The sequence below is a fragment of the Pithys albifrons genome, chromosome 18 (assembly GCF_047495875.1).
Source record: "Pithys albifrons albifrons isolate INPA30051 chromosome 18, PitAlb_v1, whole genome shotgun sequence".
NCBI classification, from domain to species: Eukaryota; Metazoa; Chordata; class Aves; order Passeriformes; family Thamnophilidae; genus Pithys; species Pithys albifrons.
Window position 1 is genome coordinate 9,464,980 of NC_092475.1, and position 22,964 is coordinate 9,487,943.

At 45.4% G+C, this 22,964-nt stretch overlaps 1 protein-coding gene across 1 annotated transcript in view; it reads right to left on the minus strand.

Moving 5' to 3' along the window:
• Positions 1-973: 973 nt before the first annotated feature.
• RIMS4 (regulating synaptic membrane exocytosis 4) overlaps positions 974-22,964 on the minus strand; it is a 54,826-nt gene continuing 32,835 nt past the window's right edge. The window contains exons 3-6 of the mRNA XM_071572924.1: positions 11,791-11,903; positions 11,058-11,159; positions 10,668-10,807; positions 974-8,762 (exon numbers count right to left, since the gene is read on the minus strand). Coding sequence (XP_071429025.1) covers positions 8,544-8,762; positions 10,668-10,807; positions 11,058-11,159; positions 11,791-11,903 — 574 coding nt within the window. The 3' untranslated portion in view covers positions 974-8,543. The remainder of the gene's footprint in view (positions 8,763-10,667; positions 10,808-11,057; positions 11,160-11,790; positions 11,904-22,964) is intronic.

A 22,964-nucleotide genomic window follows, 5' to 3' on the forward strand; every position in this document is an offset into this window, starting at 1 on the left:
CTCCTGTTGTTGCTGCTTCCACATGGGGTGAGCTTCCAGGCAGCACTGCTGCAGAGCCTGGCTGCTTAGTGACTGAGCCCCTCCTGCTTTAGAAGCTGCTGATGGAGATCAGCTGAGAGGGAGATGCCAATCATCCCCCCTGCCAAGCTAGGCTGCCCTCAGACACTCACTGCTGAAGAAACCCCCCTCCTCCTCCCTCCACCACTGCTCCCCCAGGGGCTGTAGCTGGGGCAGGTGAGAAGCTGCCCCTTGGTCCTGCCATGATGACCTGCAGAGGGATTTGGAGACATGAGAAAAACTTTTAAGAAATTCTCAGTGAACTATGACTTGTGATCCCTTACTCCCATATGGGAAAAGGGCTTGTGGTGGCTCCCCAAGGAATGCTGCCTGTTCTGACCACCTCCTCCCACAGACTGCTGAAAGTACCCCCAAACACTTCCCAGCTGAGTGCTAACAAAGGTCATCCAGGACCAGGCAGCAGCTGCACACCCAGTAATGTCTCCTTCCCCGGGAATCCCCAGGCTCCCCTGCACCCACACTAACTCAGGATTCCCAACAGCCTGGGGCAGGGGTATTTTTTTCTGCCACCAGAGTCTTCACCTCCAGGGTTTCAAAATCACCCTTGAATGGCCAGCACTGACCGTGAAGGGTCTCAGGAAGAAAACAGGAGGAGGAGAAGGCTTTGGGGGTGAGCAGAGTACAGCTGGGAGCATGTTCAGCTCTGTGCCTGGAGAGACCCATGGCTAAACTACACCTGGAAGTGTCACAGGGAAGCTCAGGTTTGAAGCTGGGGCTGAGTGAGGGAGCTGAAGTGGGAAGGAGCCTGGAACAGAGCTGGGACACACCGGGCTGAGCTGCTCTCATTCCCTATAGGCAAAAGGAGAAGGGAGGGGCCAGTTGAAATAAAGTTGAAGATCAGGGTGGTGGCAGCAAAAAGGGCAGAGACACTCCACAAAAACCCTCCAACACACCATAGGAAAAAAGAAAGGTTTTATTATCACCATTATCAACATTTTCATTAGCTTAACACTGAATTGTAAATCACTCAATCATTACATATTGTCTGAATAAAACCTACAGACAGGAAAAAAGTATAGCAGAATCCTCTCCCGATTACAGACGAGCGGCCGATGTCCCACCGGCGCTGCCGGGACATGTCCCACCTTCCACCCAAGGCAGCCCACGCACCTCGCAAGTGACTCGCCACCGGGGCAAGCAGCTCCATTGCCTGTGTTCCCTTCGGCTCCACAGAGATCACATCTCACCAGATGATGTTAAAAACCTCCAAAAAGTTTTAGAGAGGGTTACAGAGGCCAAAAAGAGGCACATCAACTGCCCCTACTCCTACAGAAAGGCAAGAGGAGTGTAGTGCCCCTGCAAAACTATTGGGTTTTGTGAAGCAATTAATGAAGCAAAAAGGTTTAACCCATGAAAGCAGATTTTCCTACAGTGGCCAGGCCCTGGCAGGGCGGGGACAAGGCAGAGTTCTGACACACTGGCGTGGGGAGGTGGGAGCGTGGATGGGCTGGGGGTGGCCCCAACCCCGAGCAGAGGCCAGCTCTGCTGCATGGCCCTGGGGCTCCCAGCAGGCAGCGTGGGATGGATGCATCAGTGCAGAGATGCCGTGGGCAGCCTCAGTCCCCTTGGGTTGGAATAAGGCCTCATATCAAGAGGGAAGGGAGAACCCATGTAGGGAGCAGAGGATGCTGGGGAAAGCAAAGGGAACCTAGAGGAAAGCCAGCTGGGAGCTCCCCTTCTCCCTGGGCAGCACAGAGGCAGCTCCATCCCTGTCTTCTTGTGGCTGTCAGTATGGCACATCCAGCCTGCCTGGGCTGTGCAGTCCCTGCAGAAGACCCCTAGCTCCTTCCAAGGATGGGAAAGGAAGGACCCCCTGTGTTTTGGATCTAGGACTGCCACAAAGTGTGGGCAGGACATAGGCATCCCTGGTGGGTGGCAGGCCATGGCAGTGCTGCATGAGGGGGTCTCGGGGGAGGCACTGCTTTCCCAGGATGCCCTTTCCACCTGGTGCAGGGAATAGCCTGCAGGGAGTAGGAGGAAGGCAAGCCCAGCATGGTGAGGTTGAGAGACTGTGCCATGGATTCATTCTCGAAACCTCCCTTTCCCTTGCTCCAAAGCCAAAATTATCTCCAGTTTGAGAAGATAGAATTACCAAAGCAGAGACCAGTGTGCAGCACTGGTTAAGGAGCAACAGCCCTGAAGAGGAAAATGCTGCAGGATTGAAAGCTCCAGGCTGGCTTTCAGTGGGACCTGGAGCAGCTATCCTGATGCATGGTGCCCAAGAAACTACAAAAAACAGCTCTTGGAAAGCCTGTGGGATGGCTTCAGCAGGTGTGCCTGCATCCTTCCCTTGGGTTGCATCTGCCCCCATCCCGCTCAGGGAGTGGAGCTCACGGCTGTGCCCTCACAGCCCCTCTGCCACACACAGCTCTTCCCTGCCCAGCACGGGGGTCTCAAGCCCACATAATGTGCCCAGTGTAAATGCTACTGGAAAGTCAGGAAGGCAAAGTTGTTGGGTTGTTGCCTCTGCTGGTGCTCCGGAAAGGGCTGGTGCAGGGTCCTTCTGTTTTCAGCCTCTAAAGTGCAAAGAACCAAGTGCTACAAGAAACTCTGCCCAGTTTCTCTTCTCCACGAGGATAAGAGCAGCTACCATGGGGAAGGGAGGGCACAGGGTGTCCACACTGTGAGAAGAGCTCAAGGTTCCCCAGGAACAATTGTGATGCTGCTGTTGTGGGGTGAGCAGCTGGGTCTGGATGTGCAGCTGCTTGGTCACAGGGAAGTGGACACTGAGCAGAGGGGTCTGGCAATGTGAGTGGAAAACTTGTCAGCCACATTCTGAGAACACCTATGCACTTGCAAACTCCCTGGAAATTAACATGTTCTCAGACACACAACTTGGTGTGCACTGGGAATAACACAAAAAAAAGGCTTTCACTGATCATCCCCTTTTCTAGATGTTTAGCTCAAATTTGGTAGCTGCAATTTCATTTTAGATGCTCCCTCCAGGTTTCAATATGCCCTGGACTCCTCTACTGACAACACTTTGCATTTACACATCTGTCTCTCCTCAAAGCATTTCACAAAAACCAGGAATTCTTCCATCATTCCTCCAGGCTCCCAGCACCACTGGGACCTGCTGCCTGCACAGCCTGGCAGGATTGAGAACAACATGGAGACTTGTTCAATGGGAAATGGGCGAGGAATCCACAGGCAATGAACTGGGAGGCCGTTTTGAAGCTGTTTTATTCTATGCACTGCATCAATGATGGAGCTTACTTAAAATCCAATATCCTGATCCTGCCAATTTGGAAAAATCTTTAGATGAGCCCAGCACTAGCACACTTCTGGAGAATGGCACAGGACAGCCTGTGCCTATTTTACACCTTAGTCACCTGTGATCCTTTGCGAAGGTGCAATCTCTCTGCCTTGGGTGGAATTTTCTAACAAAATAGACAAATACCACCTATGAAATGGACAAAATAACCCACAGAGCCTTTAAAGAAGAGCAGTCCAATCTGCTGCTCTGAAAAAAACCTCCCTTTAGCTTGCCCCTGGTATCTCAAGGAAAATAGGAAGCTGCCAGGCAGAACTCATGTGGCCCTAGAGTGCAAAGGCTTTTTTGCTTTACAGGGCTACGGTGGCAGTGGGAACCATTCTCGTCAAGTTACAAATACTAGATAGCCTAAAAAAACCAGGAGATTGAAACAGTCATGAAGTTTATACTGAAACTATTTTTTACCTCTGTAGTGAGAAGCCACCTACAGCCGTTTCATTCTTCACCTAAGAGAGATCTCATGTCAATGAGCACAGACACTCACAGAGAAGTCTAAAGGATGAATATATCTCACAAGGCAACAGCCCAGTCTTTGTTTTTTACAATCAAAGTTAATATGGAGCTTTTTCGAAAGTGACATCATTGAGATTGAAGACAATTATAAACTGTATCAACAATATGTACTACAGCCTGCAAGTCACAATCTGTGCACACCAAATGGAATATATTATTGCTTGGTAGCCTATTAGACTTTCTTTATAAAAAGATTTTTATACAGAGTACAGGATTATGACAAAACTAGCTAAGTAGTTCTCATCTTGAAAATACAACATCGATTCTTTCAACAAAGTAGCTGAGAGTTAATGAACAATAACAAATAGTTACTAATAATTTTATGGCCAGTTTGAACAGAATTTCTTATAGGACTCTTTACTGGTGTTTATTTACATATGCCTCTTTTCTTTTGGAAAAAATTTGATAAAATATAACAAGGAACATAGAAATCAAAAGAATGAGTAAACTTCATACCAAGAACATCAAACATTTTTGAAAACACTAAAATTATGTTACCTGTTAAAAAACATACATATCATTTTGTTTTTAAAGAAAAATATTTTTCCTGTTTTAAAATATTACCAACAGCATGTAATAAACTAAATTAAAATGAGTTTCATAAAAAAGTTGTCTTGCTGTCTAAACATTACTAAACATGCTTAGGTTGAGATTCTGTTAACTGCCTCAACATCATAAAAACAGCTCCTTTACAGGAACTTGTGATATTCATACTCCAGAAGACCTGCAAATTTAGAACAGTACATTGATAAAGGATCTGGTAGCTAGGAACAATAAATATATATTTTCATTCAAAGCAAATAATTCTGCAATGTCCTTTGAAACAATCCATGGCCAAGAAGTAGGGATGCACTTGGAAAAACAAAGTCACCTGGCCTCACCCTGCCCACAGACACAAGTGTCCACACTGCTCAGGCTGCAGGATGAGAACCCATGGATTGAGCTGCAGTGTGAGGATCTTGTGCTGTCTCTGTAGCACCCCAGCTGTGTTGGGGCAAAGGGAAGGAAACACCAGGAGACTGGAAAATATCACATTTTTTTGTCTGAGTAAACCAGGACCAACCATGGCCACAGTTGCTTTTTGCTCAGAGCCCAAAGAGGATAAAGCCACATGTGAGGCTGCTCTCCCTCTGTGCAAGGGATTTCCACTGGGGAGAGATCATTCTGCTCACAGCATCAGGATTTCTTTGTTTTCCATGGGAATAGCAATGCAGGTAACATTTAGGGATTGGCTCTCCATGGGGTTTTTGCCAGCAATCCTTCCATTACCATTACAATGTAGTAGTAGATGCACAATCCTGAGCTGGGCAGGTATTTCTTTCTCCTCAGTCTCATTCCTTATCATTGCTCACACACCAGAAATACTGTGATGCCTTTTTTCTTTTATTTAAGTCTCCTGCTCTTCCTCTCTGACCCCTCTCTGACTGTAACTAACAGTGAGACTCAGGCACAAAAAAAAGACTCATCCAGGACTTGCAAAGGGAACTAAAGTTCAGTTTTCAGTTCCTCATCACTCTGGTAAACCACTGCTTTGTACACAACCACACTGATAATCCCAACTGTCACAACACATCACCTCAGACAGAAACTGGCCAGGCAAATTTTTAGGGAAAAAAGGGACTAGACTTTATAAAAATAAGCTATTCCAAGCCTGAGACTTGCCTTGGATGCTATACTGGGAGTCTTTAAATTGATGGGGAACAAGAAGAGTTCTTTTTTGAGTACAATACACCATGGTCGGTGTAGGAATCACAGGTATGAGAGAAGCAAGAATTTAGATTTTAGGGTACTGTGTGACTCTCCTGGCCTTACTCTCTGTCCCATGGGCACTCCCAGGAGGGCTTCTGTGAGTCTGCTTTACCAAGAAAGGTCACCTGCACTTGCCAGTTCATGTGACTGTGCTGTGCATGGTGGCCAGGGATGGGAACGTTCACTTACTGAGGAGAAACAGGACTTGGAAGTGAGTAAAACAAAAGTGAGAACCACTGGACCACAATCAACCACGTGAAGAAGGCAGAAAAAACTAGGACGGAGCAGACTGTTAAACTGCCTCCAAATTACAGAATCAGAGATATTAACAAAAATAACACAACTGGAACTGTAACTTCTTTATTTTACCCTGACAGTGACCTTTTACTGTGATTAAAACCAGACAGTCCTCAGTGTTATGGAGTTCTATGGTAACTAAACTGATCATCACTGAGCCTGCAGAGCTTTCGGAGAGGCAGGATACAGAGACATGTTGCATCTGCCAGGCAAACAGGAACTGAATTTTTTGACAGACAGTCATTAAACAAAGTTTTCTGGAGGAATATTTTTGGCATGTATAGTCTCCTACTCCCTATTAAAGACTGCAAAATGCCGCATTCATCTCACTGGACACAGGAAACCCAGGATTAACTTAGCTCTGACTGGTAGATAATGTCCAAACTAAGTACCAAGACAAAGGTTTCGGCATAACTTAGGACAGAAGTCCTGTTCCTCACTGCCAGGTCTGGCATGTACCTGGAGCTCCCCACAGTCCTTTTAAAGTCATAGTTATTAAAAGATCCAGTGCTACAAACCACTAAATCTACCTTATCTATTCTAGTTCATACATATATTGTACAATATTGCCTAGTACTCACTACATACCAAGAGGAAAAGATGCTGACTTGAATTACAGTAAATGTGCTTTTTTTTTAATTAAAAAAAGAGCGCCACAACATAGTTTGACCAGCATGCAACAAACTTTCTTCAGCTAATATATAGAAATTGTCTAATACAATTAGAAAAAATAATTAGTGAGAGGCCAGAGACATATTTGATCAAGGAAATTAAGAGATTTATCTGAAATGTTGAGGCTTTTGCCACTGAAGACTCAAAAAACTAATCATTCTATGTCCCTTGTCCTCCTTTCCTCTCCTTTCTGTTATTTAATTTTTTTACAGATTATTGTAAGGCCTATAATTTTTGCATCTATCCTGTAATTTATCTTAAAATAATTTAAAATGCCATAGACAAGCTAGGACCAAAAGCAACTGCTTTTACCATCCACTCAACACTCATGCTTTTATTCTAACAAAGCTGAGGTCCACATGCAGAAATAAATGCTCAGTATTTCTCTATGACAGCTCAAGAATCTCTCATTCCTACACGGGACATGGGACCTTCACTTTTAAATCACAAAGTAAAACATCTCCAAAAGCTTATTTATTCTGGGACAGCAATCATCAAATCCTTGTTAGGTACTAAGACAAAACCCAGCCAAAACTGAGCTATCAACAGAAAATCTTCAGAGATTCTCTGTGATTTTGGATAATTTAATTGTCAGAAGGGTCCAGTGCACTTCCTCCAGCATGTGGCTCTGCTGGCAACAACTGCCACAGCTCAGCAGCTCAGAGGATGTGCTTGATTGGCTAGATCTACAAGACTTGTTTACAGTTAGTGTTGCACTTTAATGAACAGAATATACATGCTGTGACCACTGTGTTGTCGGATTCCTCACTCACTACCTCTCTGTACTTTGGGGATCGCATCTCCTCTTGTAGGACATTTGATGATGTCTGTGTACTACTGAGATTGTCTAAAGCTTCCCTCTCTCCACGAGGAAGGTTATGTGCTCTCCAGCATCTTCTTGTCAGAAAACAAACTGAGGTTTCTTTCTTCTGCACCCCCAGAAACCCCAATCTCCTCTCCCATGGCAGAATGAAACAGTCCTGTTTCAGGTCAGTCCACAGCACAACAGGAAGGGCAGCATCTCCAGCAGATATGTACCAGTACAAAGGAGATGGAGGAAAAGCAGGAGATAGGAGACATCATGACTGAGGGATGCACAGCAAGGGAGGTCACAAGTAAAGGGGTCAAATTGCAAAACGTTGTGTCTCACAATACAAAACATTTCAAGCTGCAACTCTGATGTTCAGCTCCCACTCCTAGTGTTTGGGGGCTTTTTCTGAGCAAAATTGCAGTTAATTATCCTTCTAAACTCGAACTCTGTTTAAACTGTCTGGTCTAAGTAGGTGCTACTTGTTCTCTCACCAAGTTTACTTCATCAGCAGTGTTAAACATGTAATGCAGTAAAGACACTTGCTGGTAATTTGGCACAGTTTGAAAACACAGCAACGACAGTGTTACAGCTAACATGACTCAGAGACAGGGAACTGATTCTAAAGAAAAAGTTGCAGTTTTCTTTCTTTTTCTTTCTTTCTAAAAGAAAGACCCTATAAAAACCCTAATGCTTCCTCTTAATCTTTCTGCTCCTGCTCTTTTTAGGCCAGACATTAACCTCTGAATTTTTCACATACTTTCTCGTGAAAGAATCTGTATTAGAAATTTCTAGTATGCACAGTTAAGACAAATTCCTTCCTTACTTTCCCCCAAATTCTTTCAAATGCTGCAACTTTCCAGGGTTAATATTGATCTGAAACAAGGATCCAAGAATGACAGCGAGATAAGTTAAACAAGAGGTGTATGTCTAATTTGACAACTAGGACTCATGCCCCATGGCACCTCCTCCTTGGATGGAGAGGACACAGTGCCCTCCCCCTCATCTTCTGTCTAAGGTCACTGGTTTATCCTCCTCTTCCAGCTCCACAAGAACTGATTGAACATGCATTGCGCTTGAGGTCAGAGTTCCAGCAAACAAAACCTTGACAGCATGTTTAAAAAACAAAAGCAGTTCCCCCTTCCTTACTCACTAAGACCTGTCACAGCAGGGTCCCACTGTGCTCTCCAGGGAAAGCTGTGAGGACTGACGCAGGAGCGGGCCTGTAGTGGGGTCTACCATGGAGGAAGTTGGGAAGAGCTTGTACCAGCCAATTGCTAAAGTTGACAAATCCAGTTCTTCTAGGAGAACCCTGGCGACTCCCATGAAGTGCTTGCGTTCCATGCGTCCATAGTTTCCCCAAACTATCACCTTAGGAACAAGAAGGGGGGAGCACAGTTAATCCTCCAACTTGCACGGCTGCTTGGGAAGCAAAAGTCTGAACAATCCTTCCTTCTATTCATCCAACTTCTTGAAGCTTTACTGCAGCCCAAGAAGACCAGAAAAATTTACTCTACCAGCAGGTAACATGAAGCTCTGGCTGATGATATTACTACTTTTTTAAGTGCATGTTTACAAATCCTAATGTTACCTGATTTTTTTTCACTATGGAAAAGAAGTGCTTGTGGATGAGACACCATTCTGCTGTTCTACCTGCTGGGCAGGGACAGCACCTGCACAAAGTATCCCTGGAGCTGCAGTCCAACACCTGCAGGTAAAACCTGGTTCTGGTACATAATGGGCCCCAGACACACCAAAAGATGGCCTGGGGGAAAAAGGCAGGAAGAGTTCCTCATGTGGAAAAATAAACAAACAAACAAAAAGGTGTGCAACAGCTTGGGTCAAAAGCCAACAGTTTGAGGAAAAAAGCACGTTTTAACTTCTGCACTCGGAGCTTGTGGCACAGGGCAGACAGAGACGAGGCACAGCCACTCACCTGGAGGAAGGACAGGAGCCGAGCGCTGGCAAACAGGACCAGTTACACAGGGGACACATGTGGAGTGGCATGAGGGGAAGCAGAACAGATGGCCAAGACCAGCTTGGAGACACAGAGGAAAGGCTAATGAAAGAGCTGGCAGGCAAGCAGGGAAAGCTGAATCACACTTACGACATGATGGAGACCAGTGGGTGGAACAACAGATGCAGTGAGGGTCATGGGCTTAGGCATGCTGGAGGTCTGCACATGGGCAAGTGGGCCCTGTGTGGCTCAAGACAAAGGTGACGACTGACTCCAGAGCAAGCCTGTGTTCTGAAGAGGAGAGGATGAGTAGGACGGGTTATGATGATGACTAGTGATCTCTGGCTAATCCTGACAGCTTCTTTCCCTATGCTCCAATTAACCACCACATTTCAAATTTCTGTAAAATGAGGTAGGAGAGAACCATGAATGGCAATTAAAAGACAAAAATTCACACTCTAGGCCAGCACGAGATGGAGAGCAAGCCACTGTGCTAAGTTGGTTTGGCGACATGGCAATCAGCAGAGAGTCAAGATCCTCACTTTTTTCTCTTACAGTAAGTGTCTTTCCTGGCAGTAAGGCAGCAAGTAAGGAAACCCACACAAGGTAAGAGCAGACCAAGCCAGGTTCCACCCCAGTTTGGTCAAAAATGTGCAATCATGTTACCTTGGGGGAAAATGCTTCTGAGGAAGAGGTCACTAACAAGAAAGGTCCAGCAGGTAATTCATATGCCAGTGGAGGTAAATGATTAAAACTCATGGATTAACTACATTAAGTATTACAAATGGATTTTAGCCAGGCTTCATTAGATGGAAATGATTTTGATATGAATCAACAACGCAAACCACTCTTCTCTCTGGAAACAGAGGTGCAGAGTTGAAAATACAAGTATGACAGAAAATGTATGGCAATAACAGAAAAGAGATAGAAAAAGACAGGATATAGGACTGGGTGATGGCCAAAGCAGAGTGCTCTGAATGTGTATAAACACAGGAGACAACTCGTGCTACAAGACTGTTTAGCACCTATAGATACCACCTATCTCCTAACTGGGGCGGAAAAAAAGAATTAAAAAATAAAATTCAACTTTTCCTGGTAGGCATTCATGACACTTGGCAGGAGGTGAAATAATAATCAGTTTGAGTATGAAAAAAAGGGTTTCCTTTCCATTTGTTACAATCAGACAGAATACATCTGGTTCAATGAAAACACTGGCTTTCTGTCATCTCTATTAATTATCCAGATCCCTTGCCAGACTTAGTATCTTCCCTAAGAGGTGGAAGAGAGAGATGGGCAGACTTGAGACTTGCTCGTCTTACCTGTAATACTTTGCCCTGGGGGCTCTCAGCAAACAGTAAGACCTGATTGTACAAAGGATCTAATGATTTGCGAGCCACTTTTGTCTTCTTTTTCGCAATGCACACGCCATTCTCTAGCAGGTAAGCTTTGATGTAAGCAGCTGGAAAAAATAAATATGGTCAAACATGAAAAAATCTTCATGCTCACTGTCGAGAAGTGCCACGTCTCATATTTCTAAAGGCGGCATTTACAGCAGGGAAAAGATTTGTTCAAGCAGCCTTACTTTCAATACTGCACACAGATTGCTTAGTTCCACCAAACCCCAGTGAAATTAAAATTTTTCCTATTCACAAGCATCACATAGGAGGTTGGGGCTCATGGATTTACTTTAGGAGATCAAATCATACTACCTGGCAGTGTTTTGGAGCCGGGTTTTGGTGTCAGTCCTCGAGCCTGAATGATATCCACTTCTAGCTGTCCATTTCGCTCTTGCAAGCCAATTTCCACATCCCCTAAACCAAAACATCAAAATAAACATAAGACTTTGAAAACAATATATCCCTGAGCTATTAAAATGTTTAAAAAACAATCTTCACATCCTGCCTGCTACAAACTGTACATGCATGATTTTCTCCTGTGTTACTCTGGAGCAGCTCGACAGTGATTCCAGCCTACATTTTCAAAAGCAAATTCGACTGCCAGCCCCCTAACATGGCTCTGGGGACTCTTCATGGCAGTGAGCATCTGAGCATCTCATCTCTCCCAAACAGAAGCACCTAAGATTGCAGGCTGCTTTGGAATACACAATTATGGTGGACCATTAAAAATTCCTTACAGAGCACATTAGGCCTTAGACAAAGAAAAACCCCAAGATGCACAGGATGCATTTTCAGGGCTTTAGCTCTGTTTTACTTAGTCTGTGCCCTTCAGAGCTGAGGGAGAAAAGCACAAAGCTGCTGCTCTCCTACTAATGCCACATTTGCTGCAGTCAGCAAAACCTTTCAGTCAAGCTCACTTAATTTAACAGAGAAATGGAGCAGGACAGTGGTAGATCAGCAGACACTGGACACATTATTAGGTGGCTTATAGGAGCAGTCTGTCCAGGACTAAATTAAAGCCTCTCAGCATCTTTGTGTTCCTTACCCATGGAGGTGGTCGCCAAGGTCTGACGCCCAACAAACTGTGCAGGGCCCATGCTCCCCAAGAAGTCACTGAATTGCCCTGCAGATGCCAGATGAACTCCACTGAAATTCAAGCTGCAAAAGAAAATTATTTTGGCAAGTGGTTAATTTGCATTTTAAAGCAACCTATTAAACGAAGAACCAGATTTAATACATCTTTGAAATTAATGACATCTACAGAAGCCTTCTTCCTTTGCAAAACTCACTGCATAGTTCAGTTACATGGAATCCATTCAAGATTTATTTCCTTGCACAAAAAAGCCCAATAATGCCTGAAGTCACTGTTTATTTAATATTTGTTTAACTGTAACTAATTGTCTGTAAGTAAAACTCCTGCCATCTCAGGCTCATACACAGCCCTTCACCTGTTCCAGGTAGCTTATGGTATCTCTCTTGGTAGCCATCCCTTCCCAATTCTCATTTTTGGGGAGGAAATAATGCATCTAGAGCAGTAGCTAAAAGTGAGATGAGGGAGTGAGCATCAATCCCCTTGGGACTTAATTCCCTATTTTTTTATCACACACACGGAGAGTAACACCTCTCCTTTTTAATCAGAAGGTCGCATTTGCTATTGCTCAACACCAGAAGCATCCATCATGTCCACTCTGTGATTTTCATACCCTCTGCCATGACTGTAGTCACAAAGAGGACCTGAACACTGGTGCAATGGACAACATCCTCAAACACCAGTAATGCCTGTGCCACAGTTACCACAGCAAAACAAAATCTGCTGAGAGGACAGAGCCCCCAAATCTAGTCACCAGGCAGCTGCAGCTGTTTCATGGTGTGGCTACAGGTGCTGGCCACTGCACTTGGACACGTGTGAGGCAAAACAGAAGCGCCAAACCCTGTGGCACAAACCAAGACTTACCCAGCTGCACTCTGATTTACACAGCTGTTTTAGAGGTTGTAGAAAAACGTGCTGCAAACGATAAGGCGGAGGCTCAGGACCAGCTTTCAACACCTACATTTGTCCTGCAGGCATCTGCCAACCCATGACACAGCTGCTGAAACACACGTCAGGAGCTCTGTGCCGAGGTACCCACGCTGCCGCGCCGGGTGTTGCACTCTGCCTCCAGGGAAGCTGCTGCGTGCCAAAGCCAGGCACAATTACAAACCTCCTCCACTTTCCTGAACGTCCTTGGAAGGGGGCAATTACCCACGTAATGATACAATTCCCTGCTTCCCCAGATTCGTTTCTCAGGATGCTGTGAGGAGGCTGCACATTGGGTACAAGTGACGGCAGATCGACCCCTGCCTGAGGGGCGGACTGAGGACCTGCAGGCTCTCACACAGCTGAGTCAGCCACAAAGACTCACTGATGCCCCCCTGCAAGCCAGTTACATTTTAAAATACATTAAAAAAATTAAAAAACTAAAAGAAATTCTCTTTAAACCCCATTCAGCCAGCAGAATGTTAATTTCAGGTTAGGATTTCAGCTCTCATTAGCTATTTGCAGACCTGGTCTCAGCCCCACAGGAATATTTATTTATTCTGACAAGGAATTAGGAAGGCAGCACACACACCTCAGCACCTCGCCATGCATGGGCTGAAAAGGACATGTCACAAGCACAAGTCCTTGTGACAGGTTCACAGAGTGGCTCAGCCTCCTGTGACAGGGCCACTGCATTTAAATGGCCCGACTTTTCCATGGAGCACTGCACCTCCTCTCTCTGCTGACCTGGCTCTTTGAAAAACCTGGTTACTGCTGCTGCACAGGGAGCTGCTGAGCCATCACCATGGAAAATGCTGCCCTTGAGCTCTTTACAAATGTCACCATTGTGAAAAGGGATGAGGGAGAAAGATGTGTGGCATCCTGGGAGGCAGGCTTGGGAGGGGCTCTCCAGGATGGATTTTCCCCAGTTCAGTGGTTTTTTCACTCTGCATCCACTGTTTGCACAAACACCCAGGGGGAAATTTTGAGATACAACAGAAACAGTGGGATTTATTGTTTATTGTTGGCATTAATTGCAGAGAAGACTTAACACTTTTCTTGGTTTATTCAGTGTTACCAACTCCTCAACAGCAAAAGGTGCATCCCCAGTGGCAACATTCATCCCAAGAGCAAAGGTGGCACAGGGCCACACTCTGCTGCCTCTGGGGACACCACTCCTGCCCCATCACTCACCTGGCATCTGCTGGCCCCACCAGGGCAGCCCTCTCTGGGGAGAAGCCCCCTGAGCACAGGCCAAGGGCAGAAGTGCTGGATTTGTGGCAAGGCTCCAAGGATGAACAGTGTACAGAGAGAGACATCCCGAGGGCTGGTAAATCTGCAGGGACACTGGATGGGGGAAGAAAGGAAAGAGGGAGCCTGGAGCCAGACAGGCTTTATCAGGGTCATGATTTGCCCATACAAGGAGGGAAGAAGAGAGTCCTGGTGCACACGAGGACCAGTAAGACTCAGTAAGCCTGCTGGCTCAGGCATTTTGAGCTGCACACAGAGAGTCAAAAAAGGATGAAAACTAGTGCTTAGAGAACTCAAAATAGTTCAAGAGAAAGGAAACCTGACAGAGAAAGACATAAGGTTCAGCAGGAGATGAATGGACTATCAGCTAGAAGGTAAATGTTTTCTTTATTTTCCTCAGTTCATGGAAGACAAATGGGCCAGGGTCTCACTCCTGCCCTGGGGAGTGTGTGACCTGAACAAGCATGTAAATAACAGGCTGGCAAGACAACTCACAACCGTTCAGGGAAATGTTCACTGCTGTGCTCAGAACAGATGCTTCGGCTAATTAACAAGACACTGAAGACCAGGACAGATGAGGGGAAGCCTAAGTCTGAGTGAAGCTGAGGGCTGTGAGAGCCCACAACACACCCAGAACCAGATCTCAGAGCAGTTTCTGTCTGGGGTGAAGTCCAGCCATGTTACTGCAGTGGGGACACAAAACTGGGAGAAGACCAGCCAGAAACTTCACATGTTGCAGGACAGCAAAGAGAAACCCCTCCAGCTCCTGGATCCTCAAAGTAATTCACTAAACCTGTCACAAAAAAACGTTTCTTAACTGCTGGGGGTAGAATCACATCAAAGGCTGATGCCAGGTTTTGGTCTGCAGTTTATACATGTGTTGAGAGAAGCCAGCCATGCTCTCAAACACCAGCTCACCCCTCTTCTGGTCTGGTAGAAGGTGTCCCTATCCATGGCACCAGGGCTGAAACCAGTTGGTATTTAAGGTCCCTTCCAATCCAAGCCATTCTGTGATGCTATGACTGCTGCTAGAAAGGCTCTGCTCAGCAGCTGGGCAGCTCAGGATAAAGTAAAAGCACCTGTGAACGGAGCAGCCAATGCTGGAGCCTGCATCAATGATATAGAGAAAACAGCAGGAGAGCATGAAGGACAGTGCTAAAAAGCACAAAAGCAAGAGCTGTTGTGCTAAAGGTGAACCAACAGCCACTGGAAATGTTTACAGCAAAGCAAAGGTTGCTGTTACTTCCACACTGATTCAGAAGTTGGAGGGCTCTGGACAACCTCAAAAGGGTGAACACTCCTCAGTGCACAGCACAGCGAGAGGGCAGGACGCTGCTGCAGGGACACCAAGGCTGGGCCACAAGCACAGACCCTCACAAGGAGGGCAGCTGAGCTGCTGCTCGAATAAAGCTGCTACTGCTTTGCAGCTCCAAGACTGATCCCAAGAGGAATGGCAAAGCCCACTTAGAAACACAGGCCAAGGTCAAGACTCTGCCAGTCTGGATAACAGCCCTAGTTAATAGGCTTACTATAGCACTATATGAAACTCAGTATTAGGTTAGACAGTTAATGTTCCTTACTGATGTTATATTTGACTAGGAAAACATATTGAATTAATTCTTTAATAGATTATGCCATTAGCTGGTGAGGCTGGCTGCTTCATTGCACAAAGGCTGACCTTTTGGAATGCTGCTTTATTAGACATTGGAAGCAGTAGCTCTAAATCAGACTCCTTGGCTTTGACCAATTCCTGGACATCTATTTGAATATTGCCAATAACCCTGGAGTGGAAACAATTTATGTCTGGAAAACTCATAAGCTACCTCCAAGAAAGCCACTGCTTCTCCCTTGAGAGGAGGGAAGGGGAAAATAAAACTGCAGAAATTTAGTATGAATGTGAATTAAAAACAGCAGGAACCATTTCACTGCATCAACTAAACTTATGCTCAAATCCAGCTTGGTGAGCTCTGTCTGTCAAGTGCTCTGAGAGAAGCTGGGATGCTGAGGTGAGGGGGATGTATATGGTGAAACTGGTGGGAGAGACCTTCCCCATTCACTCACTTGCTTTTTCTGTAGCTAATGTGGGAAGGAAAAGAACTTCAGGGACCACTGTGACTTCTTTCAGGTATTTAAATGCAGCTCTGGTGCTCCCAAGAGCCCTTTCCTGCCACTCTGCTGCATGCTCAGCAGACTTTTCCTGCCTGACCTCTGATGAAACTGAGCTGTTCTGACCTGCCCTTGATTCAAACAACCACCTCTCCAGCTGAATCATCACACACTGGATGTGCTGGCAAGGAGACAAGCTGAAGGGATCTGCCACAGGTGACAGTGGTGGCTCTACTTTGGGTGACAGCCAGCAGATATGTTTCACACACACTGAAGCAATCCTGAAAAGCCCTTCTCCTCCCAACGCCAAACATGCCTCTCCCTTAAAGGCAGAAATTGCTACAACCCGGTTATCACCGATATGAGGTGTCTTTTTTTAATTGCAATCTAAAGAAAAATGCTAAAAATAGCCAGAGGAATAAAGAGGAAGCATTTTTCAGCTGACTTGCAAATAGCAGCTGTCACAGCCAGCAGGGCCTTGGGGATGGGGGCTGCAGCAGGGCAATCTTGTGCTGCAAAGGGTCGCCCACAGAGAAGATTAACAAGTGACACTCCTCAGCCTTTTGTCTAAAAGGGCACAAATCCTCCCCTGAGCCAGGGCAGCACAGCCTTTGAACAGCAAAGCAAAATTAATTATCTCTTCTCTGGCCCTTTGCTCTCACTAATCATGATTCACAGGCTTTGCTTTGCCACAGCAGAATCAGAACAATTTTAACGAAGTTAAAGATTATGGGTTTGCTGTGGAACTGGTCCTGAGTTGAATGTGACTGGTATTGAACAGAAGGCAGAGACAGTGCAGGGAGCTCTCCAGGGTGTCAAGGATAAATGAAGGACATTCTGCTGGAGGATGCTCAGACCATGTCCCTCAGCTGTAAGTAAGGAGGCAGAGCAGGGACAGCAGAAAGACGACACTCGATACTACTGATCCTGGGATCTCTGAGCCCCCCAGTGAAGCAGAAACCTGCATGAACATTAACATTATTTGCATAGGTACCAGCTCCCCTCAAGGCTCAGCACAGGCTGCAAACCCCATTTCAGCCAGATGAATAAAATAGCCATTTCTAAGCCTGAGCTATCCCTGGCACCGCAGTCAGTGAGTACAGCCACCTGCACACCACGGCAGCAGGGACACACCTTGGGACAGCAGTGACAGCCCCTCTCGCTGCAGCTGTGCAGACACCCACGAGAGGGAGACAAGACCCCGCAGTCAGCGTTGGCAGCAGCGCCCATCCCATCCCAAGGCCAGCACGCTGTCCCCAAGCAGAGCAGGCACCAACCACCACCCCGCCTTTATGGTACAGATGACTGACAGTATCTGTCCTTTGTGACACATTTATAGGCAGAATAAAACTGTGTGCTCACCCGATCTTAGGAGCCACGTGCTCCAAAGTGGGCCTGAGATTGCCTAATGTTATTCTTTTAAATACAACATTCCTAATCCTGATTATTTAGGAAACCTGTGCAGCAGTCTCTGAAGAGTGTGCTCCTGCACAGCATGCTCTAGGACAGGATGCATGGAAGCTGTAGTGTAATTTAAGAATGGCTTAAAGGCTCTTTGCCAGCTGCTTGCTTCTCTTCTCTTTCAAGGTAGCAACATTTCCTGACCTACCCCTTGCAAAGATCCAGATCCTTCCTCTCCTCATGCAAAGCATCATACAGATGCTTCCTTCACAGCACAACAGCTGCTCTTTGTACACAACTGGATGGAGAACAAGCTTTTCAGAATTTGCTCGTAAACTGATCAGGATTTGAATGTCTAGATGGACAACACTGATTTCAATGCAAAATACTATAAAGAGAATGCAGAGCAGCTGTGCTGATGCCTCTCACACAGCTTATGTGGCTCTGCTCAGCCCCTTCCACACCCCCATCGGTGGTGGTGGCTGCACCATTAGCATGCGGAGTGTGTAACAGCACAGACACACTTAGGGAAAATGTATCATTACTTTTCCTGTCCGTGTGGAGTTTGTCTGACCTCTTTTCTAAATCTATTTTTAAATTGCTTCTGGGACTCTGTATGCCAGGTATCCATTATGCTGTTGCAAGTGTCTACAGAATCAGCTTGTCAAAATCTTGTAAACTCAAAGGAAATACAGCAAGAATGCATCTCCCCAGGCCAGCCAGTCCACATGCAGGTCCCAAGGCCAGAGCAGCCTTATTTACACCATCCTTGACAGCTGCTTCTCTAACTGGTTCTTAAAATCCTTCCCTGAGAGTTTATTCCTGTGCTTTGCTTTACTCTTCCCTTCCAAATATTTTTTCAGTCCTTCCTCTTTATATATCATCCTGAACACCACTTGTGAATTATCAGTTTGCAAAACAGACCAACATATTCTATTTCTTTCTCCTGACACTGTACTTTTTACTTCTGTCTTACAAAACTTTGACACTGGTCTTGATTGAACCAGCTTGTAATGGCTACACACTGGCAGCTGTGTCCCTGTAGAAGAAATGCAGAGCAGATTCATCTGCTCCCTTCACAGGCTGTGTGTCACACCTTTTTGTTCAGGAGCTCTGTCAAGAGAAGAGAATTTTGTATCCTACCCCTCGGACAAAATCCCCATTCCTGCCTTTCTATTACACAAGTTGCACACCATGACTCCCACAGAGCTGCACTGCTCCACTGGCAGTGGGTTCAGCCAGCTGGGGTGATGGTGAAGTCAGACAGCTTCAACACAGCCACTACCTGGCACATCCAGACAACAGCTATTTTCAGGAGATAACATTTTGGCTTGTTCTTTGCATGGATTCATTCACCCTATCCACACAAACACCTATTACCATCATCTCAAGTCTCCAGAAGTGATACATTCTTAAAGAGGTGCTCCACTTTGTCTAGGACACACATGGGAGGTGACTGAAGTCCATGGTTCAGAAATTATTGTTCTGTCCTCATAAATATTTTCCAAAAGACTTTTTTTTTACCCTCTTAGGGCACAAAGTTGCAATTAATAAGCAAGCTGCCTAAACATATCCATGCACCTGAATGGTCTGACTTGCACAGCTGAACTAACAACAGATTCACTGAACACCTACATCTAGCACAGAGCTAAGTTCTCCAGCTCTGTCTTAAAAACCAGGGACAGCAACACACTCCTTCATCCATAAGAAATGGGGAGGGGGAAGTCTCCTGAGACTGATAAAATATTTGACAGTTATTTTATTTGAGCATTAGAAAAACCCCATCAGAACTCCAATTTCAGGGAGCAGTAATGTTCTGTGTAACAATCACACTCATCCATATTGCATGTTAATGTCTTTTAAATCGCATCTTACACTCAGAAGCCAAGTAGGTATCTATCAGCTGAGGAGGAAAGCAGAACTTGTGAATGTCCACTGCCCCATCTTTAAAATATTAATGATGCACGTGCAGAATTATTAATGGAACACACATCCGACTACATTGTCAGGGGATTGGACACAGAGCCCCTCACCCTGTCAAAATCAATGTGAATGCTGCAGGAGCCCTCACTTCGACTGGGAAGGTTTTCCATAAGCATCTATCCCTACAGGACCCAAACCCATCCTAATCCCACCAACTGCACACCTCTCCTCTGCCAGGCAATATCTATCTCTGCCTCTCAACAAGCTCTGCTTCTCTCCTGGCCACTCCACTTTCTGTAGCATTTTTAGCACTGTGACGTGCTGTCTTATGTGCTGTAACACATTGTACTCCGCTCCCGTATCCGATTCCTTCTGCTGTATGAATTCTGCCACCGAAACAGTGCTATAAAAACCATGCAGAGAATTCTGTACAAAGACCTCCCTCATCCCCTTCCTCACCTTGCCAGGCGAGCTCCATTTTTAGCAATCACTAGTCATCTCAGACTCGCTGAATAAAAGATAGCTACCTGTCTTCAGACAGCAATTCTGTCAGTTCCCAAGAGGTTGCTGAAGGTGGGATTTACTGTATTTACTGCTGTAACTACAGCTCTCAAGGTCACATCCTTTCCAAGCTGTGCTGGTCAAGCTTTACCAGCACAAAAGGATGTGCTGTTGCTCAGCAAGCTGATGATCTTCTTGGCATATTACATAACAATCTCCATGCCTTTTCTGGTTACCATCTAAAATGGCATTGATTTCTTATAGCCTGAACTGTATTAACAACACATTTCATTACAACTTTTAAAACAACTTGAACAAAAGAAGAGTCCTACAGATAATCTGCTGTAAAAGAGTCTGGAAGTTCCCTGACTTTGGATGCCAAAAAGAAATATTCAGCAAATAGCCCCAACATGAATTTGTTGAATGGGGTGTTTAGGAATCAGGTCCTTCGGTTGTTCTTGAATGACAGTGGGTAATTTTCAGTAAAGAAAAGTGAAGCTACACGTGGCCATGTGGTCACAAGCCAGGCCAGTATTTTCTCCAGCTTCCTTGTATTTACTGCACCACAGTGAAGCAGAGGACAGGCAGCTTTCCCAGCCTAAGTCCCAGCATTGTTTCACACCAGCCCTGTATGCCCAGCAGGAGAAGTGGTACAAGCCATAGCCTACAGAAACAGCACCAGACAGAACGAAGCTGAGGGGCTCAAGATTCCCATGTCGGCAGCACATGTTCCAGGCTGTGTTCTGCCTTCAGGCAGGGCTTAGGCTGGTGCTGCCCTCACCACAGAAAAGAGATGATACGGCTGACAAGGTGCCTCCTTGCTGGACAGGCACACTCAGATAATACAAGAACAATCCTCTATGTCTTTGCTAGTCATCACCTGCTGTGCTTTTCTAAGGTAAAAATCACCTGAGCTCTCCATAACTTAATCATCTCAGCAGTAGCCAGCAAGAACAAAAATGCTATGAGTACAACTCACTAGGCACTATGGCAGCTAGCAGGCTTTTGTTCCAGGTCCATTTTTGTCTTTCTGCTCCACTTTCAGAAAGAAAAGTGGTTGGCAGGGACAAGTTACACACAAGTCCAGAATTTATTGCTTTTTGAATGCTGTACATGCTGTCGTGCAGCTGCAGCAAAACCCAGCCAAAACAAGATGTAGATCATGCAAGAGCCAGGATGGAGCTGGGATCTCTGCTGAATCTCAGGGGGTTGTTTGTGAGTTATTCCTATATTCGGAATGGTATCCTTGCAGTAATCCTGGTGTCCTGAAACTACCCCATAGGCACTTGGTACAGTGCATAACTGTTCTCTCAAGCAAGTTTTTAGATATATGCATAGAAGAAAATACTCACTGCTGTAAAGATTTGTAACCAGTGCTAAGATTGGTCTAGATGAACTATGAATGGAAATATCTGAGTGTGAAACTACAATGAACCTGTCAGCAGCAGATCTGTCCTACAATGACAGGAGAAGGCAACAAGGTGAGAGAGCACTTCACTTCCACAGCCTGTCTGAGGGCAGAGTGTAGCCACAAAGATCTCCCAAACAAGGGAACAAAAAGGTGGCAGGGCTGCTTGAGATCAAAAAAGGTAAGACCCCGAGTTGAAAGATCACTCAAAAATAGCAGGTAAGTACTAGAAAGTGTAAGAAAAAAACAGTCCAAGAGCCAGTCTGTTGTGAGGAACAACTCAGCAGACACAGCAAGGGCTTGACAGATGGTGTTCCTGGTTCTCCCTGCAGCACACAATCCATCCTGGCTACAGCCCTGGATGCACAAGACTTGGTGTCTGCATGGGGTGGTAAGAGCATGAGCAAGTGAAACCCAGACAAGTGAATGACTGAAAACAGTTTTGTTTAGAATAAATATCTATTTTCCCTTTCTTTTTCCCTTCTACAAAAACTCACACTGAATTTTGTTATATTAGTTTCCTACACTAGAGCAAAACAACTGTGTAATGTAAAACCTGGCTAATAATTGGAGGACTTTTTATCTTGCAACAATTTTCACAAATCAGTGAGTTGTCACTGTCAGCACTTACTGGTATGTTGTATCAGCTTAAATTCCAGGAGATGCATCTTTTTTATAGCTAATCTATATAGTTCACCTTCGGGTAAAGGGATTATTTTATTGAAGAAGGGCCTAGTATGCCTGAGAGGTGTACCTCTGCATAATATGCTCTCCATAAAAAACCCCTAGATTTCATGCAGTCTGGTATTCAAATGAAATCAGAATTGCTCAGAATCATGCACTTCAGGAAATTCTTTGACTGTGATACCTTGCACTGGTACAGAGCAGCTGTAGCAGCTGCCACCAGCTCACTGCCACAAACATGAAAGCAGTCAGTCAGCATTGCTTTCTAAAAGCAGTTTGTATGGCTGAGGGCAGGTATTTGAGCCTCCTGCAGCACAGATTCACCAAATCTTTGATCATTTCAGTGTGCCCTCTTTGGAAGTTGTCCTTTCAGTCCTTAAGCTGAAAAGGATTATAAAAACATACAGAAGCTGAGACACAAGCCCTCTTGGAAGACGACGTTTTCAATCCATCTTCTTCCAAGTGTGAACACACTGAAGGGATGCACAGGTGGGAAGAACTAGGACAGCCTCACCTTGCTGAAAACCAGATTTTTGACACTCACTGGTGAAAACTGCCTCTGACCTGGGAGTATCTGCATCAGTCACAAACCCAGCTTTTATCAGAAAGCACATAATCTCGCCACAGCTAACAGAGATGTATGAATCTTCATTTTGCCTCCCCAGGAAGACAGCTACAGCAAACGAGAAAGGTCAAGAGAAATCTGATTTAGGAGAACATATTTCTGTTCCTCAAAGCTATTCCCAAAACCATTCCATTCTTTGCTGCAGGAAAAATAGCAGAGAAACTCCTCTCCCTATGTTTCAAGAGAATTGAGTCCTCTTAGCTCTTTGTACTCTCAGCTCTGTTTGCTTATCACTTGTGGCTCAGACAGATAGCTCCAATTCCCACTGGCTTTCCAGAAGAGATTAATTATTCCACCTAGGAA